This window comes from Lonchura striata, chromosome 12 (assembly GCF_046129695.1).
Source record: "Lonchura striata isolate bLonStr1 chromosome 12, bLonStr1.mat, whole genome shotgun sequence".
NCBI classification, from domain to species: domain Eukaryota; kingdom Metazoa; phylum Chordata; class Aves; order Passeriformes; family Estrildidae; genus Lonchura; species Lonchura striata.
In genome coordinates, this window is record NC_134614.1 from 12,332,771 (window position 1) to 12,355,094 (window position 22,324).

The 22,324-nt window shown below is 37.6% G+C and overlaps 1 protein-coding gene across 19 annotated transcripts in view; it reads left to right on the forward strand.

Moving 5' to 3' along the window:
- Positions 1-22,324, forward strand: part of SLMAP (sarcolemma associated protein) — an 80,400-nt gene that overhangs the window by 14,872 nt on the left and 43,204 nt on the right. For 18 of the 19 annotated variants that reach the window (XM_021532519.3, XM_021532452.3, XM_021532499.3 and 15 more), the window contains exons 2-3: positions 15,670-15,817; positions 21,620-21,692. In XM_021532519.3, the coding sequence (XP_021388194.1) occupies positions 15,670-15,817; positions 21,620-21,692 (221 nt within the window). Of the gene's footprint in view, positions 1-15,669; positions 15,818-19,567; positions 19,610-21,619; positions 21,693-22,324 lie in introns of those variants that run through there. The other variant, XM_021532560.3, reaches the window with a different exon arrangement.

Consider the following 22,324-nt stretch of genomic DNA (forward strand, 5'->3'; position numbering starts at 1 on the left):
GACACTTACTGTTGAGCACTTCGCCTGTTTTTAATTGTGACTTACTAATGAGAGCATTCCCTATTAGAGTACACTAAGTGGTTTTGGTTTAAGTTGAAATAGCAGCATGGAAATATTTGTAATTTACGTGCTTCTGTCACAGCTAAAATAGTTTGTTTCATATTTAATGTAGTTTTGAATGTGTTAGTTCATGAAGAAATCTACTAATTCAGTTTGCATTTTAGTTGATACTTAGTAGAGATGAATGTTTTTATCCTTCAACTGACAGTGATAACTTTGTATCTGTAGAATGTAAAAGCTTTAGTAGTTTTCTTTCAAAATTAATGGTAATCAGTTTTTTCTGCATCTGCAGAATGTAAATGCTTTAGTTGTTTTCTTTCAAAATTAATGGTAATCGGGTTTTTCTGTATTAATTCATTATTCGGTTGAAAAAAGTGGCTTGGTGACTTTCTTCTTGTGGGTTTTTTGCTTGTTTTGGTTTTTGGATTTTTGCTTTTTGGAATTTTATTTCTGTATTTTAATTTATTTTCTTTTCATGGCTTAGGGACTGAATCCTTCTAATATGCATTGAATTTTTAGTTGAAATTATGCAGTACATAAATCTGAAAGAAGACAACCAGTAACTTAATGCAGTTCAAGTGATATTGAAGTTCCAGGGGATTCATTGACTCACTGTTGAGACACTTCTTTCTGGGTTGCTGTCCAAATCTTTGTCAATCACACACAGCTTTTAGAAAGAGGAGAGAGAGAGTGAAAGGTTTTATGTTGATCCTACATGATGCTTTGTAGTTATTCTTGTCTAACTGGAAAAGAAGTAAATTTTCTGCATTCTATTAAAAAGTCCACTGCAAGAATGCTTTTATTGTAATTTATTGTGGACTATTACTGTCATGTGACTTACTTTCTATAAATTATTATTGTTAATTTTCTCTTAAAGTATTAAATGAAAAATGCATTCATAATTTGCACATTGGTTATTTTATATATGGGTGACTGATAAAAATCCAGAATGACCTTCTAAAATTTTAGGAATTTATATTTGAAAATTGGTTTATTCAAAATATTTAGGTACTCATAGAATAGTTAGGAATAAAGATTTGACTTCAGTTGGTTTTAGAATAGTAGCTGTGTGAGTTCTCTTGGGATTTTTCTCTTGTTTTGTTACTATGAACTATTGATGAGGTTTGCACAATTTTGTTTACTAGTTCACTGTTTCTGGTATTTTAAGTTTTCAACCTAAACCTTTCAAAGGGAAGTGAAGAAAAACATCAAGGTTCCTGATGTGCTTGTTAAGAAACACTGAGGTTGAGAAACAGGTGGCAGAAAGCTGCTGGGTGGTGGTTGGTGATAGTGTGTCATGCTTTGCATTAGTTCTGCTTGGCACTGGATGAGTGGATGGCATTGGAAGTCTGGAGACAGCTGCTGAGTCTGGAGGTTGGCAGGTCCATCCAGTTTGTGCAGGCAGGAGGTAGATAAGCTGCTCAAGTTGTCCAGTTTTGAATTAAGTGTGAAAAGTATAACCTAACAAGGTAAGTGAGGCACCTTTGTTAAGAGCACATGTTTATTTTATCTGACTTGAACTAATTTTAAGAGACAGAGAAGCACGTAAATGTACTAAAAATGCGCTTTGACCTATGAGAGGTTGCTCAGAATTAAATAATATACTTTAAGCTCAGAAGTTTTAAGGTACCTTGTTGAAGGACTATTCTGTGATGTTTTTCCAGTCCCTTATTTAGTTTGCACATGTTGCTGTTGTGTGTTGGGAGGGGACTGGTCCATGTTCAGTTCCACCATATGTGTGTGAGTGTTTTGTCTAATCCAAAAGAAACCAGAACATATAAACAGGGAGAGAGCTGGAGTGTCCTGTGGTGCAACTCCTGAAGCTGATGTTGGGAGAAGAGGGCAGCAGCTGTGCACTGCGCAAGGTGTGTTTCTGTAATTGCTATGAGATGTTACTGCTCCCAGCTGAGACCTGGTGTGAACGGGGAATTTGGTGGGGTGAAAACTATTTGAAATACAGAGAGAAGAAAGCAGAGAGCTCACTCCTGGCACTTCCCTGGAAACCTAAATGGGAGATTGTGAGTGCAGTCAAAGAAGGTGCTGTGCAGTGCAGCCAAGAGTAAAGGCTCGAGGCGATGCTTACGGTACTTTCCTGCTGCACTGTCATTTAAGAATGTCTAAAATACAGCTGCTTCCTCAGCCCCGAGGAGCTACTGTCAGGTGGTAATTTGGAGATCAAGTAAGAGAAGGACTAGCTTATATCTTTCCAAGTCTGTGGTAGACAGACTAATTCTTGCCTACTAACCAGATCTGTGTGGAAAGGTACTTTCATGTGAGAGGGCCTTGCCTTGTACTTGCTTCCTGTATCTCTTAGGTTTTGTAACTTGGTGGATATTGACATGAATTTGTGTATAAGCAATCAGGAGAGCTGTTACTGATCTATATACAAATTTTATGTTCTGTTTCTCTTGCAACAATAGTATCTTAGTTGTTTTAAGGCTGGCTGGGCAAACTTGTGAAGTGTTTTTTCTGGTAAACACTTGAGAGTTCATCTAACAAAAGTGTCACAGATTTGTTTGGGATTTTAAATTTTTTTCTTTTATTAAATAGTGCAAAGCTGTAATAATCCAATGAAACATTCTACCAACCTGCATCATGTATTGTTTTTGATATGCCTAGTATTTGCTGAAGACTCGAGTATAATACTTGGCTGCAGAAGAAAATCTTTTTCCAAAAAATTTAAAAGAAGAAATAGGGACACACATGTTTCTCTTAAACTTGTGTTTAACTGTGTTGCTCTTAATGCTGCCAATTCCCAGTGGCCCAACCTATTTTCCTTTGAAACAAGCTTTGGATAGCATCTAATTCTAATTAAAGTTTATTAAAACTTTGTGCTAATAGTAGACTAATTATAGGTAGTGTAAAAGTCTTGCTGATTTTCCTTTAATCAAAGTGTAATCTTGTCTACAGCTGTATTAAATTTAAGCTTAGATGACAAACTTCTTGGAATGTCAAAGCTTATTACTTAACAGCAAACATGTTTTTTGTGGGAAGGCTGTGTTTGTGCTGGGAGTGCAGTTTGAATGTTATGTGAACTTAATTTGAGGGCTCATCTGTTTCAGTGATACACAGTACAGATGCTTTTTTTCCATGGAGTAGATGGGCCAGTGTAGATGGGACTGATTTCAAGCACAGTACCAGTGCATTGCCACTATTATTAAGTGTCATCATTTTTAATGACAAGCTTGCTAAGCTTTCTTCCATGTTCTGTTTGGACTATAAATTTTGAAATAATTCTTTAAATGTTTTTGAGTTTCTAGTGTATGTCCTTCTGTCAGCTGGGGTTTTTGCCTTTTAGTAAATGACTAATTTTCCTGGTTTGGTTTAGTTTCTGGACCTTGTTTTCTGTTCTTTTAAGAGCATAGAATGAATTGTAGCAGAATTTAATATATTAAATGTCAAGAATACATTTCAACAAAGGGTGATCTTTGTACAGAAAAATCCTAACTGTTCTCAGAGCAGCAATTTTTTTTTTTAAATGCTGATTAGACACAGAAAAAAATCTGCATGTTAATTCCCGTTCTTTTGCAGCATATGGCCAATTTCTAGCTAGATAATTTTTACCATTGATTAGGAAGTTCAATTTCTATATTTAATGGGAAAAACCTTTGACAGCATTCTGGTATTTACCTATGCTTATTCTGAGTAGAATTCCAGTAACTTGCATAATTTCAGTATCAAGAACACTGAAGTTGAGAAACCTAATTTTAAAATTTGAGAAGTATGAGAATTGTTAATGTGGATGTTGAAGTTTAGAAGTAGCTTGTCTTGGAAGCTTTGGACTGTAAAGATGGAATTAATATTTTAGGCAACCCACAGAATATGTGGGTATATTCCTATAATTAATGGAAAATTCAGTTATAAAAAAACCCATTGAACAACCAAATCTTCATAATATAAGCAGTCTTTAGCTGTAGTTTCTGCTTTTGCTTTTTGTGGCATTGGTTTTGCATTACCCAGCACGGGCAGTGTGTTGTGTATCGTGGCCTTGCCCTCTAGTGGCTGGAACTCAACTGTAAATAGTGAATGGAAAAGGCATTTTCATGCTTAGATAAGGGATTTGGAATTTTTTTAATGGTGGTTTAAAGAATTAAATCATCAGGGGAGGCCATTTCTTCTTAGACAGACAATCTAGAAACTCTGATGGTAAAAAGTTGCTATTTTTCTACAATGAAATTTTTTGTCTGTGTTCCAGAGGGAAGTGTGGCACATTTAATACAAAAAATTGTAAAGTTTGATAATGACTTTTCAGAGGTCTGGGTGACCACTCCCTCAGGCTTTTCAGCTGAAAGGGTGAGGGATTACCAGCAGTACTTTGCAGTTGCCCTGCTCCTAATGCCCACTGGCAGATCGGTCACAGGCACTGATGTGTTCTTGGGTGCATTTCTGTTGACAAAGAAATGAAGAGATTCGGATTATTGGTTGTTTTGGGTGTGTGTATCTTTTATTTTTAGGTTGTCTGAAGAATCACGTTCATGGGCATGGGAGGTGTTACCAGTGTAACATCCTTGATGACCCTGATGAAAAATAGATAGGAAAAAAGCCAGAAAATATTTCTGTTTGTGTAGAAAGCTGTATCCTGGTAAGTTTTGCCATTTTAGTAACCTGTCTATTCTGTAAATCCAATGTGCCTTGCATGAGATTTTTGCCCTAGACTAAGATGTGTGAGTTGTGAGTCACTCTGTTTGGTACTGCAATTACCAAACATGGAACGCCTTATCTGCCCTCTGCCCATCCCTCTGCTGGGGTGGTTCTGCCATCAACATGTCAGAAGGTTGCTCCTTGTTTTGAAGCCAGTAGGACACAGGTAAAGACATGAATGATGAATATTCTGTAAGATTGCCTATCAAAAATCAACTCACACATTCTCTCCTGTTGTTGGCTGACCCATCTCCATATGTGGATTTCTTAAGTTTAAAATAAATAGTCTTTTTCTTTATTGTGGAATTGTTAGTCTCAAAGGAGCACCAGAATAAATCAGCCTTTGTTCATGAATACCAATGTTTAATTACTACTTGCTTTAAAAGTCCTGATCCAGGAATGCATTTCGAATAATTACAGCCTCCTCCCAGGATATTTTCGCTCTCACTTTGTTGGAGGTATGGCTTGGCAGTGCCTTGAGTACAAATATTAAACTCTCAATTGTCAGATTTCTCCTCTGTGCTGGAAAATGATTTTTCCATCTTTGGACGCAGCTGCACCCTTCTCTTTTGGTGTTTGGTTTCCAGTTAATTGCATTTGTTCTCTGCATGGAATGCTGAAGTTCAAAACACAGAATGAAAATAAATTTAATTTAGTAATTTTTTTTTAAGGTTTGGTCTGTCGTTGATGCAGAGAAGTCTTTGGAAAAGCAAGGAGAAGTGTATTGCTCTGGTGACCTGTTTTCAGTATAAGGAGCTGTGTAGTAAACTCTCACTACGCCCTATTTGGGTAATATTTGTGGTTTGGACCTCTTACAAAAATATCTTGTTTAACATTATTAAAACTAGTGCGGTGTCATTTGTACTAAGTCAGTTCCTTCAGTTAGGACTTGTACTCTTGTACTTTATTGGTTGCCTTGAATTTATATCATAGTAGCTTTAAGTTCATCCTCAGCATGGGCATTTTAGCTGTAGTTTAGCAATGTGCTGAACATTATTTTCCTTGTGATACTTGTGCTGTGAATTAATAGCTGGGGAGTAGATGGCAGAAAGCAAGCAAACATTGCTTTGTGCAAAGGAGAGGTGAATTAACTAGGCCTGCTGTATGTTTGCTTAAAAAAGAATAAAAATACTATAGTGATATTAGACAAGTCCTTTCAGATGGAATATGTCCCTTAATAAAATAAAGGGAGGAACTTTCTGAAATTTTTCAGGATATTTTGAGAGTTTTTATATATATGGAGATAATACCAAACCACTGCTGCATTGCATTTAGAGAGCTATGTGTGAAATCTGATGTGGGTTTTTTTCTTTATCTCAATGTGTGATCACTAGGAGTTTTCTCTGCCACAAACCAGCAGCAGTATGGAATTAATGATAGTACCTAAACACAGTGCCTTGTGCGGAAGGAATAGAAATGAGAAATAGTTTGAAATAGTTTCAACAACTCCCTTTACTCTCTAAGAAGTTGTAAAGTCAGCATGTGAGAAGAGATTCTTCTGTGCCAGGAGTAGAGGAGCTTTGATGTAATGATTAACTAATTTGGCAACTTAGCAGTGAGTAGCAAGACAATTAAGAAGCTTTTGCAGTTCTGCACCTGCCTTGAAATGTCAGGTTATGTTGGGAGTTTCCTGATAAACTAACGAGCTGCCTCATAACCTTTTGCTTTCGTGTAAGTAGTTCTTCTCTTCTGGCGGAGTATCTGGTAATCTTGGCTTCTGTTGTGGTTTTTCTCCAATTTGCTTGCAAATGAAAATGTAATTGTTTTGTGATAGAAGTTCAGTAGTGCAATTTTCTTAAGGAAAACTTCCTTTCAATTAATTTTTTGCTAGTGATTTAGTTACCTTGTTAGCTGGAGATTTTTGAGGAAAAGAAACAATGGATAATGTTGGTGTTGGATTTCTCATTCTGAATATTTATAGACAGATGCTGATAGTATTTCAAGATTGCTTTTAAAAAAATCTGTTTATCATGTGTTTTCTTCTTTTTCTATAGTTTCTTGTTATTCTTCAATGTTTTGCCATAAAAACAATTAATTTGGTTTCTTTAGTAGGTGTTACAGAAACTTGATTTCAGTTTTTGTTTATGCAAGTTTCTAATAAGGTCAGTTAAAATCCAGAAACCAGGAGGGATTTATGCCTTACCTCTGCTCTTAAATTAGGGCAAAGTTCTGTCCAAACATGACACACCTATCTCTTTGTGTCATACTTTTCATTGCAGTAGTCAGAGACAAAACCATACTTTATTTTGGTCTCGCGCTTCATTAGGTTGGCCAAAGAATGTAAACTATCAAGTTTAACCATTTTTTGATTGTGAATTTAAGAACAAAATTTGTTTTCTGAATAGTCTTAGTGTTCTGCACTAGTGCAGAATATTTATGGGTGGTTTTGCCTCCTAAAGGTAAGAATAAATTGCAATGTTACATTACAAACCTTTAGAAACATGTATGAAACACGTATTTGAAAAGAAATTAAGATTTTGTATGAGAACCTGCTCTTTGCAGAGTTTATCTATTTTATCTGGAAACATGTGCCCTACAAACACAGTCTTTGGTAATTTGTACATGTTGAGAACAAGTTTACTTATTGCAAAGTTTGAGTGTGCCATGTTGCCAAACTTTAATTACATTTATTAGAGTAAATAATATTGTTTAGCTTTCAGTCAAGGTTTGTAGGAAAGTATTCCTGTAAGGGCATCAGGATTGATGAGTATTTCAGCAATATTTTACACTTAGAAGTGGTTAGCCTGAAGAAGCTTGAATTTCTGGGGAATGGCCTATTAGAGTGTTTTATTTCTTAATTTTAAAGCTGTATTAAGTTGCAGTATATTTCCATAATTGATAAATACAAAGAACACAGTAGCATTAAGTGAAACCTTGGAAGTCACCTTGGCCATATGTTTTCCCCAGGGTCCATGTTTGATGTCATGATAGAAGTTGAGATAAATTATACAAAGTAATCACTGGTGTCACATGATATGCGATATGTGGCTGTAAGATGGCTTGTGTAACGAGAGGCAGAGCTTCTTTAATGAAATAAAGCAGGACGCTTCTTTGCAAGTACAATTTCCTTCTAGAAACCTGTTTTTATCTACTTTTTTTACTGGTTTTATGAGTACATTGCACAAGTCAGTGTTTTAATATGGAGCAGGAGAAGTTCTTTTGAAGTCTCTGGGTGTTATCTAAGACATTGTCATCTATGACAGCAGTAAGACAAAATATTGTTTTAGTATTCTAATGAGTCAATTCGAGCTCATCTTGGGATGATGTGTGAGTAATCATTTCCTGGGAAGCTTTCTGTTGATTGTATTTTATTGTTAATATATTTTAGCTTTGCAGTTAAAGCAATGACGTACCTTAAAATTCTCTCAGCATTTTCAGGATGGGATTAAAATAGTACTTGAGAATTTTCATGTAGGCTGAAAATTCCATTTCCTTGAGAATATTGTATATAACTAGTACTGAGTTGGGTAGTTTTCTTGAAGGAAACTTCTGTGCTTTTTGTATATTCAGAATAGAATTGCATGTTTTCTGAAAGTGTAAATATCCTTCATGTCTTTTGTGATTTATGTACTAAAGTTTTAAAGCTTGATACATATGAAGGGACAGACTTTCATTCTGCTAAGAAGAGAATAAAATTCTTGTAGTTATCCTGAAACCATCCAGCATTTGTAGCAGAAGTCTGATACTCGGAAATTTTTGTGAACTGTGAGGACAAAAGTTAAGTAACAGGAACATTCTAAAGAGTAGTAATTAGTAACTATGGTGACACTGTAGCAAGTCAGTTGGCTATATATAAACCAAATTACTTGTAAATTAGAACCCTTCCTCTACATCTCTAACTTTTAAAAATAGCTTTTTGCCTCAAAATTAGTGACACTGATGTGTAGAGAGATCTATTTTTGGTGTTGCATTTTTTGGCTTAAAATTTTTGGTATCTATCTCGTCATTCTTCTCCTTTTGACAGTGAATGCCTTTTTGGACTATTTGAATTATCTAGGGATAGATCAGCACCTGGTACATGAGCAACTTCTACCTTTTGCAGTCGCTTCATTCCACACTTTGTGTTTCCTGCAGAATATTTTATTTACAAGTGGAATGAATATTTTGTATCATGCCTGGGATTGCTTCTGCTCACATCCTTTGTCATGAATCTTCTACCAGAGTGTTCTAACAACAGAATTTTGAGGAGGCCTTACAGCATAATAGGGAGTGTCCAGGACTACTTCTTCTGTGACTTGGTGTTGTACTACATTTTTTAGTTATGGAATGTGATTGCTGGGAGGTGTTAATTTCACAGCTATCAAGCTGCTTGTTTCTAGAAAATAGTTTGTGTATTACTTGACTGGTACCAGTTCTGCTGAAGGAGGGTGAATACTAATAATCAGGTTACTAATAGTAACTCTGAATCCTGAGCTTTTCACCTTCAGATGAGTAAGTTGAATTGCAACTACTAGCAAATGTGTGGTTTGAATAATTATTTAGAAAGTAAATGTGATGCTTAAATGGGCACAACACATAGGAGGTGGCATTAAGTCTGCAAACATACTTTTTTGTGCTTTTCTTTTTTGTTAATGATTTTAATATGCCAGAATTTGAAGTTCTGATAAGTGTAAGTGTAAATAATCCAGTAATTTTATTGGAAGGATATTTAAGGAAGTTTTTATTATTTTACCAATAATCTGTAAAAGTCATCAGTTAAAATAAGCATTGAAAAGTCATATGCCAAAAAGAGTCTGTGCAGAAATGTTCGCAGGTACATCTTGAACATGTCTGTTTTGTTCTGTTGAGTAAGTTGACATTTTGCTACTGAGGAAAGCACTAGAGCAACTCAGGGCTGTAGCCAAAGACATGTTTTATGCACAGTTAATTGTTGTTGTTTCAGTGGTGGGCATTGCCTTTCTGCCTACCTAAAGTGATTCCTCTTCCTCCCCACAAATCCATCCATTTTCCCTCCATAGTCTCTGTGTCCTTTTCAGGCAAAGTCTGCTGACCACTCACACAAAAGTTAAGCTGAGTGACAGGGCCTATAGTGAACTTCAAAACACTTAAACAGCCAGGACATAGCAGGGAACACAGGGATTAATATTTTATAGCCCCTCAAATAATCTGTCTAGCAAGGCCAAACTGTGTTTATACCCAGGCTCAGTTATGCTGGCACAAAGCTGCTTTTACTGGCACAGTTTATTTTGCTTGACAACAGGTATGAGTAACCAGCAGGGTTGTCCTGGCAGTGCAGATGACAAAACTTCAAGGTGTAAACAGAGAAAGGAACTACCTGGTTGGCAGAAGAGCATATTCCCTGCTGTCCTTTCCCTTCTACCCCTTTGAACTACTGGCAACTTTGGAAGGATAGCATTGGATTCCTGGGAATAGCTGAAGTTCTTAATCTTTTCCCATTAGTGTAGCTGGTTTTACATTAGGCTTACACTTTAAGTTAAAAACACAAAGACTTTTTTTTGTCCCATGCTGTATCAAAGAATATCGATTTTAATTTTTTTTTCCTTTTATTACTCATAGGAAAAATGGTAAAGTTTGTTATTTTTTAGAAAAGTTACTGAAAACTGCTAGCAAGTTTTGCTTCACTTTGAGAAACCATATACTTATAGTCCCTGAAAAGCCAACTGCCACTCCTTCACTCTGTTCAATCTGACTGGAGAATCCCTTTCTTTATAGCTGATTGCATTTAGTTTTGTAGTGGGTGACTGCCTGGGGTAGTTAGAATCATTTTAAAAAGGAGTTTTCATAGGAACTCAAAAGTTAATGCACTAGTTTTGCTTCTGAGTTGAAGTTGGGGTTTAGTAAGCAAAGAGCTATTAGATCTGTGTTTTAAGAAATGGAAAACTAAATAGAAAAGCAATTTTGCTTGATGTACCCCACCCTGTGAATTACTCTTGCTTATGGAGACAAATACTTCTACTTCCCTGATAGACGGGTGGAGTTATGCAAGTGAGAGGAAAGGAATTTAGGATCTGTCTTAGCAGACCAGAATGAGGAACTCAATCAATTGGATCTGGAGGTAATTTAGCATTTGAACGTCTCTATTTTACAGCCAAAGGACTGACCTGAAATTCAGTATGGTTTGCACAGTGTACTCTGCTAGCAGAGTGCTGCTCCCAAAATGAGAAAATGGTCTGTGTTAAGACTTCAAATAAGAAAATAATCCTGTAACAATATGAGAGGAAAAAATTTCCAGCCACAGTGTGACAAGTGTTGGCCATGTAGGTTTGACCATGGTATATATTGTTTTAAAGTCTTTGGCTTTGCACAGCTGGATTTGTGCACAGTGTATTTCATTTCCTGGTAGAATTCTCAGCATGCAATGAGTAAATGAACTCAGTTACATTACTGCTTAGTGAAGTATTACTCCAAGGGAAGTATTCCAATGTCTAGATCCCTCTTTAATTCCTGCTTTTGAGTATTAGCTTTAGTACTCAGGGGCTGCATTTATAATGCCTGCATTAATTGTTCAATGATTTAGTGTCAGCTGGGGAAGAATCTTGCATAGTTAACTGCAGCATTTTATGGTTTAACTGCTCTGGCTAATAGCCTTGCTGCCCTTTGTGGTGGTAACCATGGCAAAAATGAAGGTGCCAACTCCTTATTGGTTATATTTCATAATTTGGAAAAATAATTTAAATGTTTCTGGTTCAAGCTAAAGCCATGAAGACATAACAGGACCCTGAAGCTCATAGGAGTTATATGTATTTCTTTCACAAAGGAAATAAGAGCTGAGGAAAAGAATGATGAACTAGGAGATTCTGAAATTTGGGTTCTTTTTCTACATTCGTTTTTTAGGCAGTGAAAATTTATTTAATACATAAATTATATTGCTTTTTTACATTGTGTAAAAGGCAATATCCTACGTTTTTTTACTTATTTACCTAATTATTAATGCAGCTATGGAAAGAGGCTGAAATAGGTTTAATTATATGTAATGGTTTCTTCTTGCATTTTTTGATGTAGAAGTTGTTCCTCTTCACATAATGAATTTCACATCTCTGTTGACAAACTGCCTCAGTTTTCCAGCAATTCTTCTCACTGTAGTTCTCAGAATAATTGCCTTGAACTGCAGTTTCAAGCTGGGTTAGATGGAGTAGCAGTAATGTGCTATTAAAATGGCAAATTATGGCTGTACATAGTAATAGCAAATAATAGAAATATTAAAAGGCTGGTCAGTTGTTTCTTCCTGTAGTTCTACTGTAATTAAATCCAGATAATCAAATCACTGAAGAAATGTGCTACTTTCAAGATTTTCTATACATCTCTGATCTCATATTTTGTCTTCTCAGAGGTCCTTCAGAAGTGTCTCATCCTGTATCAGGCCTGTATATGGCTTGGGAAAGAAAGCACGTCATGGCTTTCTCACTTGTCAGGCTAATTAGGGAGCTCTCTTCAGCTTGCCTCCTGGAAGATGTTGCAATAGTGATCATTAAACAGAATAGATTTGTTATTGCCAGTTGGTTTTATTACTTTGAAGAAAATAGTTAACCTACATTTCATAAGTTAGATTAAAATCTGTCCTCTTGGAGCAGAGCAATTTGCAATTTCCTAGTATCAGTTAGAATGAACATATTTTATGTGTTTAGATTTGATGTCTTGTGGTTGGGGATGACTACAGAAGGATCTTTTATTTCTTTAATCAGAAAATACTAGTGATTTGTATTTGCAAAATGGGGAAACAAAAATCTGTAGTTTTTTTTAAACTTCCATAATATAGTTTCTAAGGAAGGTGGACTGTACTGGAGAAGTTTGTGTGTACTGATAAACTCCAAGTTTTACTTTAGAATAAAATTTTCACAAATTTTGTGGAAGCAGCCTGGTAAGGTGTCTGCAGTTAATTGATCTTATCAATGGCTTGTAGGTGGGGGGGCATATAAACAATAAATTACTAAAGAAGAAAGGCTAGGATTTTTTTTTTTTTTGTCTGAGATGTTATGATAATGTAGCATAAGTTTCTTGAATACTTTGTGTGTTACCTTGTATTTTTTAAGAAAGGAAGGGAAACCAGCACTTGCACAATATATACAGCTATCCCTTGAATTAAGGATATGGTAATACTTTAACAGTCCTCAAAAGCTGAGTTGTTTTGAATGTGTATGAGCTGCCATCTCTGCTCTACATTTGGCTTGTTAATATGAGGTACAAAAGGGCTGGGACTTTGCTCTGGAGAGTGAAATATAATTAGGCCAGTATATGCTGCCATTTTTTCTGTCAGCACTGGTTTAAGCACCTCCTTGCTTATGTTGCATCAGCTCAAAACTGGTTTGCAGTGACTAAAGGAGTGCCTGAGCCAGTCCAGGTGATGAGGTGGTGGCACAGCTCGGCAGTGAGAGCTGGGAAGGGCAGGAGCCATGGGAGCTCTGTGAGCTGGCACTGCTGGCTGAGCTCGGACTGCGCCGGGAGCAGGGAGGACAAGTGGTGCTGGATTCCCAGAAGGTGCTGTGTTACACAGCTGCTGTGTAAAAGGTCTTGGTTTGGGAATCTGAGAACTCACTGTGCTTACCGTGTAATTAAATAGTACATTAAAAACCAGTATGTTGGCACAAGTACTAGTTAATGTATAGACACATTTGTTTCAGGGCTTGCACTTGATTTTCATTCTTGAAGATAGCTTTAGTAATTATGCAAAAGCGACGGAGAGATTGACCTTTGAGAAAGATCATTTGAGCTAGTGAAAACCAGCATGGAAGTAACATTTGCATTTGCTACGAAAGGGACTGGCTCAGTGGGTTCCTGAGGAATGGCTACATTAAAGATAACTGAATCCTTTATAGCGAGATTTGAAGGCACTGTGTTTTCCTCTCCTTAGGCATCAGCTACTAACATGTGGCTAGTATTGCTTCTTTACTAGATGCAGGAAGAAGTGTATTTACAAACAGGATGAAAAGACTTGAGCATCACTTTTCTAAAATTTATGTAATACATTTCAGTAGTATGCACTTAAGTGGACATCAGTTACATAATATTAAAAGTAATGTGTATTTGTTTACAAATATCATTTTGCAGTTGGAATGTTGTCTGATTTTTTTAGATGTTTTAGAAGTTTGTATGGCTGATGCTCTGCACTTCTTTTCTTGTGGTTACTGGCCTGTATTGCCATGTGCTATCTTGTGTGAGTCCCATTTGCAGATTCTGCAAAAATGTGGTTACAAGGGGCAAGGATTAATCAAAACGTTGGGAGGGACAAAAGGCAGATATGCACAGAGAAGAAAGGGTGGGGAAGAGCAAATAAGCAGATGCATGTTTGTTTCTCCTTGCCTGTGACTCATTTTTTCATAACAGAAGAATTTTCAAATGAAGAAGACAGCTAATTGAAAACAAACAGGAAGCAAGAAATAATTACCTCTGCACTGAACCATGAGAGGGTTCAGTACTTTCAGACTATTAAATTAACAAGCTACTTAATTTGTTTGGCTTTTAAGCATGTAACTTATAAAAGCTATATGATATACTATTATGTTAATAGATAGTATTTAATACTATGAGAGTATTATGTAGAATATAATGTGTTTGATTATTAATATAGTGAATGCAGTCATAATTTCTTGATCTATCCATAATTTATGCTTACCTTCATCTTTATCAGCTTATGATGAAATATTGTTTTCTTTCCTTCAATTGAAGATCTAAGGCGTATCTGTTGCAGGGAGGGAAGTCTTTCACATACTGCTTTTAATTCTTTTCACATACTGCATTTCATTTCAAACACCTACCTGAGCTTTCCTGTGCTGGCATTCCCCTTGATTCCCGAGTCCAGTGACGCAGTGGAATTCCAGCTCTGTGCTTAGGGCCACTGGGTTATGCCTTATAAGATCCATATCATACCCTTGGTGTCATTTTCCAATATAAGATCTGAGGAGCCCTGGTGCTCTACTCTCACTCCATTCAAAACCCATCTTTCCCCTTCACACTGTGGTTTTGAGCTATGTATCATGGTTTTTTTTGAGGCCTGCAATAATAGAGACAATTAAAAACATGGAAATTTTGCAGAGAATGCTGAAAAAAGGGAAGGTGAATTGCTTTTATGAGGAAACAGATGGAAATACATTAATTTCTCTGAACACAACATCTTTTTCCCCAACCTTATGCCTGCTTTGGGACTTGAGATTATTTATGAGTGCAGGAAGCCAGTGATTTTTACCATCCAGCAGTTCCTGTAGCAGCTATTGTTATCTTGAAGTAGTGAGATTGACTCATTCCAATAGTTCTACCTGGCTGTCAGTAGCATTCTGGTCCCCTCTCTTGTGCTGTCATTGCTCAGGTCATAGCCAGGCGCTCTGGTCTTCTGCTAGGTGATTCATTTGCAACCTCTTCTCAGATGCAGAAGTTTTAATTACAAGTCTTGTGTCATAAAAGCAGTTTCAGATCCAGTAAGTTGCTATTAACATTTAGTTAACTCTGCAGATGGGTATTTACAAAAGTACTTGAAATCTTGAAATTTAGTTAATGATGTGAACTAGTATTGCTAAGAAGTAAAAGCATCCTGTTGGTTTTCTTTAAGTCATCATGGTCTTTTATTGCAACTCCTGAATTCTGTCTTTTGCCAGAAGTTTTCGTGCAGTAGCCTTCCCTGCAGCATGATTGTTATGCAATACTGTTACCTTGAATATGTGAGCAGTTAGAAATCTTGTGTGTTGACCAACTCAAATATGAATTGTTTTATGTATGTGGCAAAAGGTGTTGCTGGCTAATGACGTGTGATCCTCTATTGCAGGCAGTAGTTCAGGCACACTTTGTAGCAATGATTTGCATACTGTATGTGCTAGAATTCAATCATATGTGAACTCAAAATCAAATACAAATACTTCTTGATGATGGGAAGGTGTTGTGTCCTGATGAGGGTGTTTAGAGTTTGATATATTTATTATCTTCTAGAAATAAATTATATATAAATAAAATTTTACTTGTGCTTGTTTTTCTTGTGTTACTTTTCCCTAATATCTTATTGTTGTTTTTATTTGTTTGCAGTTCTACCTTCAAGACACTAAAAGTAGTAATGGTACCTTTATTAATAGTCAGAGACTGAGTAGAGGATCTGAGGAAAGCCCACCATGTGAAATTATGTCAGGTGACATCATCCAGTTTGGTGTAGATGTGACGGAGAACACGCGGAAAGGTAAGGGTATGGATCATTTTTTTGTTTTTTTTCAAGTATATTTATTTTGAACATCTTACTGCAATCCAGTCTTTAAAACTAAATGGCATTCCCATTGTAAGAAAACTGTCTTGTTTGGTTTTTTTCTTGCCTCTTCCCTCCTTTGTGCTGGCAATGAGCCATGGCCCCATGTGGTACCTGATCAAGAAACATGTCTGCTGGAAACACAGACTCTATTTCTACCCTCACACCCCCAGACAGACTTGTTTCCATGGCCTACTTTCTTCCCTTACTGTGTGCAGGGGAAGCGTAGGTCTGGAAAAGGAGGATCAACTGGGGCTATGTGTTCATCTATTGCCTCACTTAAATTGGCCTACAGCAATTTTAAAAGTGCAACACAAGCGTGTATGTGTAATGCTGTATTGGGCTTTTTGTATTTGGATTTTATTATTATAGTTGTAATTACCTTCCTTTCAAGCCCTTTGAACCTTAAGGTTTCAGCTAATAGTTTGACAGAAGTATGAACCTGAATTTCTTGATCAAGTAGTCAGCGTAGGTTTGAAACCGGCTAACTTAATTCTTTTCAGGATACCCACTGTTTCATTCTGTGTCAGCTACTGATTTTGATTTCTGCAGGTACTTTAAAATGAGAATAGAAACAAGTTACTAGCTGACAAATGAGGTGATGGCATTTTTTGTTTGGTTTGTTTTTCTTGCTGTCTTCTCAGTATGCACGCTTAGGAAATTTTTTATTAAGGCAATAGCTCTGTACCTATGTTAATCAAAATGCAGCCTCTATCTCTTATCTTTTGAAATTACGTAGTATGTCAGAAACCATTTCTTTATCCTTCTGGAGACTGGTCTGTATAGGGATTATCACATTGTTAGCAATTTTGTCAAGACTTTTTCAAGTTGCTGGATGGGTCTGCTGCTTTCTGTAGGCCTAGAACTTCTGGCCATGTTCTGTAGAATCATATTTACTCAGTACCACACAGGTTTGGCAACAGAATGTCAACTGCCATCACCCCTTTACTGCTTTTCTGAACAAGACCTTCATAGATCTTATCCTTACAGAGAAGTGTATTAGAGAAGAATGAAAGAAAAATATTCAATTGAAAAGCTGATTATAAAGTTTTTTAAAACAAGTGAATAAATGAAACGTCCATCAAAGCAAATCTTTCACAAACCAAGTCCCCCCACAGCCCAACAAACCAAACCATAAGTACAACAGGAGAATTTATTAAAGTGCATTAACTGAACAAAACATAAAGATGACACCTGCTCTGTTACTCATGAATTTTGTCTTCAGCCAGACAGGGTTGTAATTCTCAGGTCTGAAGTATCAGAGGAAGGTTAATGAATGTGTGTAAAGAAGACATTTTTAAGTAATGGTTGTTGTGGTATTTTGTCATCAAGAGGTTTTGGAGCTGTAGGAATTTTGAGTGATTCATTGTAGTGAAGGTTTTATCACATTGTTTTAATCTTCTCAAAAATTATGTTTAAAAGATTAGACTCCAGGATGCTTAGCTGAAATTGCTGGGAGTTATTTAAAATGTTTCCATGTGAAGTGATTGCAACATTTATGAATACTAGCAGTACACATGGAAGAGATCAAAAGTATACACTGCATGTAATGAACTTGGAACTATTAATTTGATGAGATTGTGTCCTTGCTAAGAGAAGCTGAATTTCTTCAAGTGTATTTAGACTAAAACAATTTTTATTATAAGATTTAGTTGGAAGGGAAATTGGACTTAACTTGCTTTTATCAGCACATTGCAGTTAGTCCATGGAAACATTTGTGGAAAGTTCATGGTAAGCAAATTCTTGCCATGAATTTTTGCCAGTAGTAGTTATTTGCTGTGGTTTTATGTTAGTTTTGCAAAGCGTGATACATTACACAAATGCTGGTGACCTGGCATTTGTGTAATGAGTGATCAGATTATACAGCCTTCCTTGTCCTGTTCTCTGGCTTTGAACTTGGATGCTGTGCTCATGTTACTCATGAATGTGTTGAGCTCGCTAATGAGGAAGAGGATACAAGTTTGCTTTCTCCCTCTCTGCTCCCCCAAGCAGAGAATGAAGATTTTATCATCACAGAGTTTAGTGGTTAGAATGCATATAAACATGAGTTTTTCACCAGTTGGTTTCAGTAGTCTTAGATGTTATTGTTAATCTAATCTGTTCATGAAACAGACAGAAAAGTAGTTTTTAAGTTTGTGATTCCCTTTAAAATCACTTTGCATTCTGGTATTTACATAATGCCTTACTCGCACAAGACATTCAGCAATCTGCTGTGTGTAATTATAAGGTAATGACAGCCCAGAACGAGTGTACTTGCCCATGTAAATTCTGAATTATGTCAGTACTGCTAGAATACATTTATTTTATTGTTCAGTCTGTGTTTTAGTAAGTAATTTCCTTGCAAATGTGATCTGGATTTGGTTCATTAAAATAATGGCATGTTCAGTATGTGATTTTTCAGGTTATCAAGTACGAGCACCAATTCCTCAGTTTCCTGCTGCTGAGCCAAAGTCAGTAACAGATCCCGGAGAAGCATTTGTATCCCTCCTCTTTCCTTATTTGTGGACTTGCTGTATTACTGACAAGTTCAGAGACCTGGCCATTTCCCCCTCCTTAATACAGCACTTACCTATGAACATCTCACTGTGCTTTTCTCTGTGATAGTGTGGTTTATATTCTATTAGCACTTTCTTAATTTCCCACTTGTGCCAGAGCATTCCAAGCTAATTGGTGATACTACCTGCACAGCAAGCGGCACCAGCACTGCAAAGCAAGGTCAAATAATAGCAACATGATTTAGTTCAAATGCAGTTTATGCACATTTTTCTAGTCAGGTTTGGACTCACTCATCCATCTGTTCTGTCATGCGATGTTTGAGGGAGGTAATGCAGGTGGGGAGCCCCACAGCAGTGTGTGCGGCAGGGCAGTGCACAGACACAGGGGATGTGGGGGCTCCTCAGGGCTAATTGCCACATTAATGAGTGAAAATAAAAACAAGAGCATCACTGGCGAGTTGTCTCTCTAGGAAGCAGAAACTGAGACAAATAAAAATGGTTTCTGTGTTCCCGTTGTGCTATAGCGCAGCAGAAACTGTCGGGGTTTAGGACAGGTCTCGGGGGCTTTGGAGCTGTGAAATGTGGGGCAGCTCCGTGTTTTGGAGGGTACCGACAAGTTGGTGACTCAAGTGTGGAACAGCAAATGGAGCCAGGAGGAGGGATTTACAACGTGGAGAGAGCTGTGGATGTGGGGCAGCTGTTTCACGCTGTGGAGGGAGCCGTGGGGCGGCCGTTCGGTGCTGTGGGGCGGCCGTTCGGTGCTGTGGAGGGAGCCGTGCTGTGGGGCGGCCGTTCGGTGCTGTGGGGCGGTAGTTTGATGCTGTGGAGGGAGCCGTGCTGTGGGGCGGCAGTTCGGTGCCGTGGGGCGGCAGTTTGATGCTGTGGAGGGAGCCGTGCTGTGGGGCGGCAGTTCGGTGCCGTGGGGCGGCCGTTCGGTGCTGTGGGGCGGCCGTTCGGTGCTGTGGAGGGAGCCGTGCTGTGGGGCGGCAGTTCGGTGCTGTGGAGGGAGCCGTGCTGTGGGGCGGCCGTTCGGTGCCGTGGGGCGGCCGTTCGGTGCTGTGGAGGGAGCCGTGCTGTGGGGCGGCCGTTCCCGCCCCGGAGGGCGCGGGCGGGCCGGGGCGGGGCGCGCTCGGCGGGCGCGGTGGGCGGCGCGGCGGCGCCCCCTGGCGGCGGCGCTGCGCCATGCCGGCTGTGCGGGGCCGGCGGCAGCGGCGGCCCCGCGGAGCGCCCGGAGGTGAGTGGGATGGAGAGGGGCTCAGCTCTGGGGACAAGGGGTGCCTCAGCTCCCTTGGGAAACCAGGCGTTGCTGTACAGCTTTTTCGTGTTAATTCCTCACAAGAAATACTGTAGACCTGAATTTAAACCATTGCTGCTCTTCTGTACAGTCAGTACTGTGTTCATATTTTCTGTGTTGTTTTACCTCAGGTTTTCTCCTTATTTTTCCAGTTGCAATGAACTGATAGCTAAGGGTCAGACTGTAGAATTTGGATATTGTTTCCTTTCTTACTATTTTAATTTTATAAGTTTGTCAAAATGCTTGGTACCTTTACCCAGTCTCTGTCTATTTGAGACCTTTTGCTAGATGCCCATTATATCTTAATTTGACACAAATAAAGCTCCTGCAGATTTTAGGAGATTTTTGTGAGTCTAGCTGTTGACAGAAAAACTTCAGAATTATATAATCTTAAAGCAGACCTACCTGATATGTGACCGGAAGGTAAAGCTGTCTCTTGCCATTTAATGTCAGGTATCCTAATGTTTTCTTATTGAAATCACTGATTTACTCTAAAAGAAAGAATTCTGCGTTATGAAAGATATGTATTACAGGGTACAGCTAATATTTCTAATGTATTTTTTAAATGTTTTTGCAAACTTGATTTATTCCATTATAAATAAAGACCCCAAACCCCGCAGTTTAATCTGTTCTGCCCTGGCATGTAAATGTAATACTTTACCAGGCCAGCTTGAAAAAAACAACATGCTCTAGCCAGGAGAATACATCTCCAAAGCAATAGCTAAATAAAGGTTAAAACCAACTTGGTTGGATTATTTCTCCTCTATATTTAGATTCTATTGAGGTAGCTTCCTTAAAGACCTGTCTCATTTCCCTGGAGTATTACCAGTGTCCTAAAACTCCCATTCCTTTTTTTTTTTTTTTCTTTTTTTCAAAGCCAGATTAACTGTTTTGCCGATATTAATAACCGAGAAAGGAGAGCAGCTATTTGTTTTTGTATGTTAGTGGGTGCTGGAGATATAGTGGTTCATGATAGGTGACCACACACTCATTTGTATCTCACTTGTGGTAGTGTTTTGGGAACAATGAACAGCTATGTTTCCATGTATGTGGAAATAATTTTTGCTTCTCAATTAATGGAACCATACAGGAAAAAAAAAATCAACCAAGACACATACATAATTTGACTCTTTGCAAAGGCATTGAAAATTATATCAGTAACATCTTTCAAAACATTGGGTAGAAGGTTTGAACTTGATGTAAAAATCAAATATTGCATTTCCTCCTCTTATTCCTCAAGTTAAACAAATCTTGAATTTAGTCCTCAAGGAGCAAGTTTACCTCTTGTGAAATGGAAGGCCACTTGTCTAGGGCTATGCAGTAGATGTGCACTACAAGCACCCCAAAATAGAAATGTGTTGTCTTGAATGATGCTGCCTATGGTGTTCAAAATGATGTATTTCTCAGTGGTTCCTACACACTTCCTGTGCATTTCCTTTTCAATCATTTTTTGCAAATAATAATTGCTTGGCAAGTTCCAGATTTTGAAGTAAATGTCGGTAACACAAATTGGACGTGTTACCTTCTAAGTCCCTGGATATGCTTGTTGGAATCTTGTAAAAAAGGCAACTCATTATTTTGTTTGTACCTCTGCATTCCTGTTACCTGGTGCAGGTAAGATGCCTTCCTCTTTATTGATTTATGATCAAAACATTCATTTTTTAAACTTTTATAGTAACACATGAAAGAGTTGGAACTGGAACTGCTCCACAGCCAGGACTGGAGTACACAGCATAACCTCTTCCAGTTTGTAATGATGAGGTCTCCTGTGTCCAGAGGAGGTTTGAGAAGGCAGACCCAGGCACTGGTGCTTGAAGGTGTTCATGCCTCCTCCTCTTTGCCTGTCTCAGGGTTTCTTAAGACAATTTGCTTGGTTACTGTAACATTAAGCACTCTACTTAAAATGAAGTAGTAATGGATCATGATGACTTAGGATTTGTTTCTTTTCAGTTACTCATGGATGTATAGTCTCCACAATCAAACTGTTCCTTCCAGATGGAATGGAAGCTCGATTGCGATCAGAGTAAGAATATTTATTCACAATATTCAAAATTCAGCTACTGTATGATGAGGATTTGATGGGTATTATGTTTTAAATCATTATGGGATCATTTGATTTTCCTATAATCCTGCAAAGGGAGTAACTGAGTGCATGGTTCTTTTGAAGGCATTATGAGAAAAAGAAAAAACTCACTTGCTCGTTGTTTTTAGTAATTAAGACAACCATGAAGAAGGCCTCTAAAAGAAGAAAAAAATTCTTATGTATTTAGGCTTTTCTGACTGTGGCTTACTCTACTGAAATGGGTATTAGACACAGAATAATATAGAGAAAAATAAAGCAAATAAGCAAATTGCCCTGCCCTCTTTCTTTATTAGTGATTGCTATTCTGACTCTTTTAAATGCACATAAACTCGACTAAAATGAAACTACTGGAAACTCAGATTAATATTGACAGCATTTTCTGTGTATATGCCCATTTTTGAGAAATCTTCCAAGAGTAATAGAAACGAAAAACCTTTAACATTTTGTTTGCACTGAGTGCTAATCACAAATGGCATAATTTTAGTCACAATTCATTATCAACAATTTTGTAGGGTTTATTACTTATTTAAATATCCTTTTATTATTAGTATCATATAAATAGTTGCATGAAA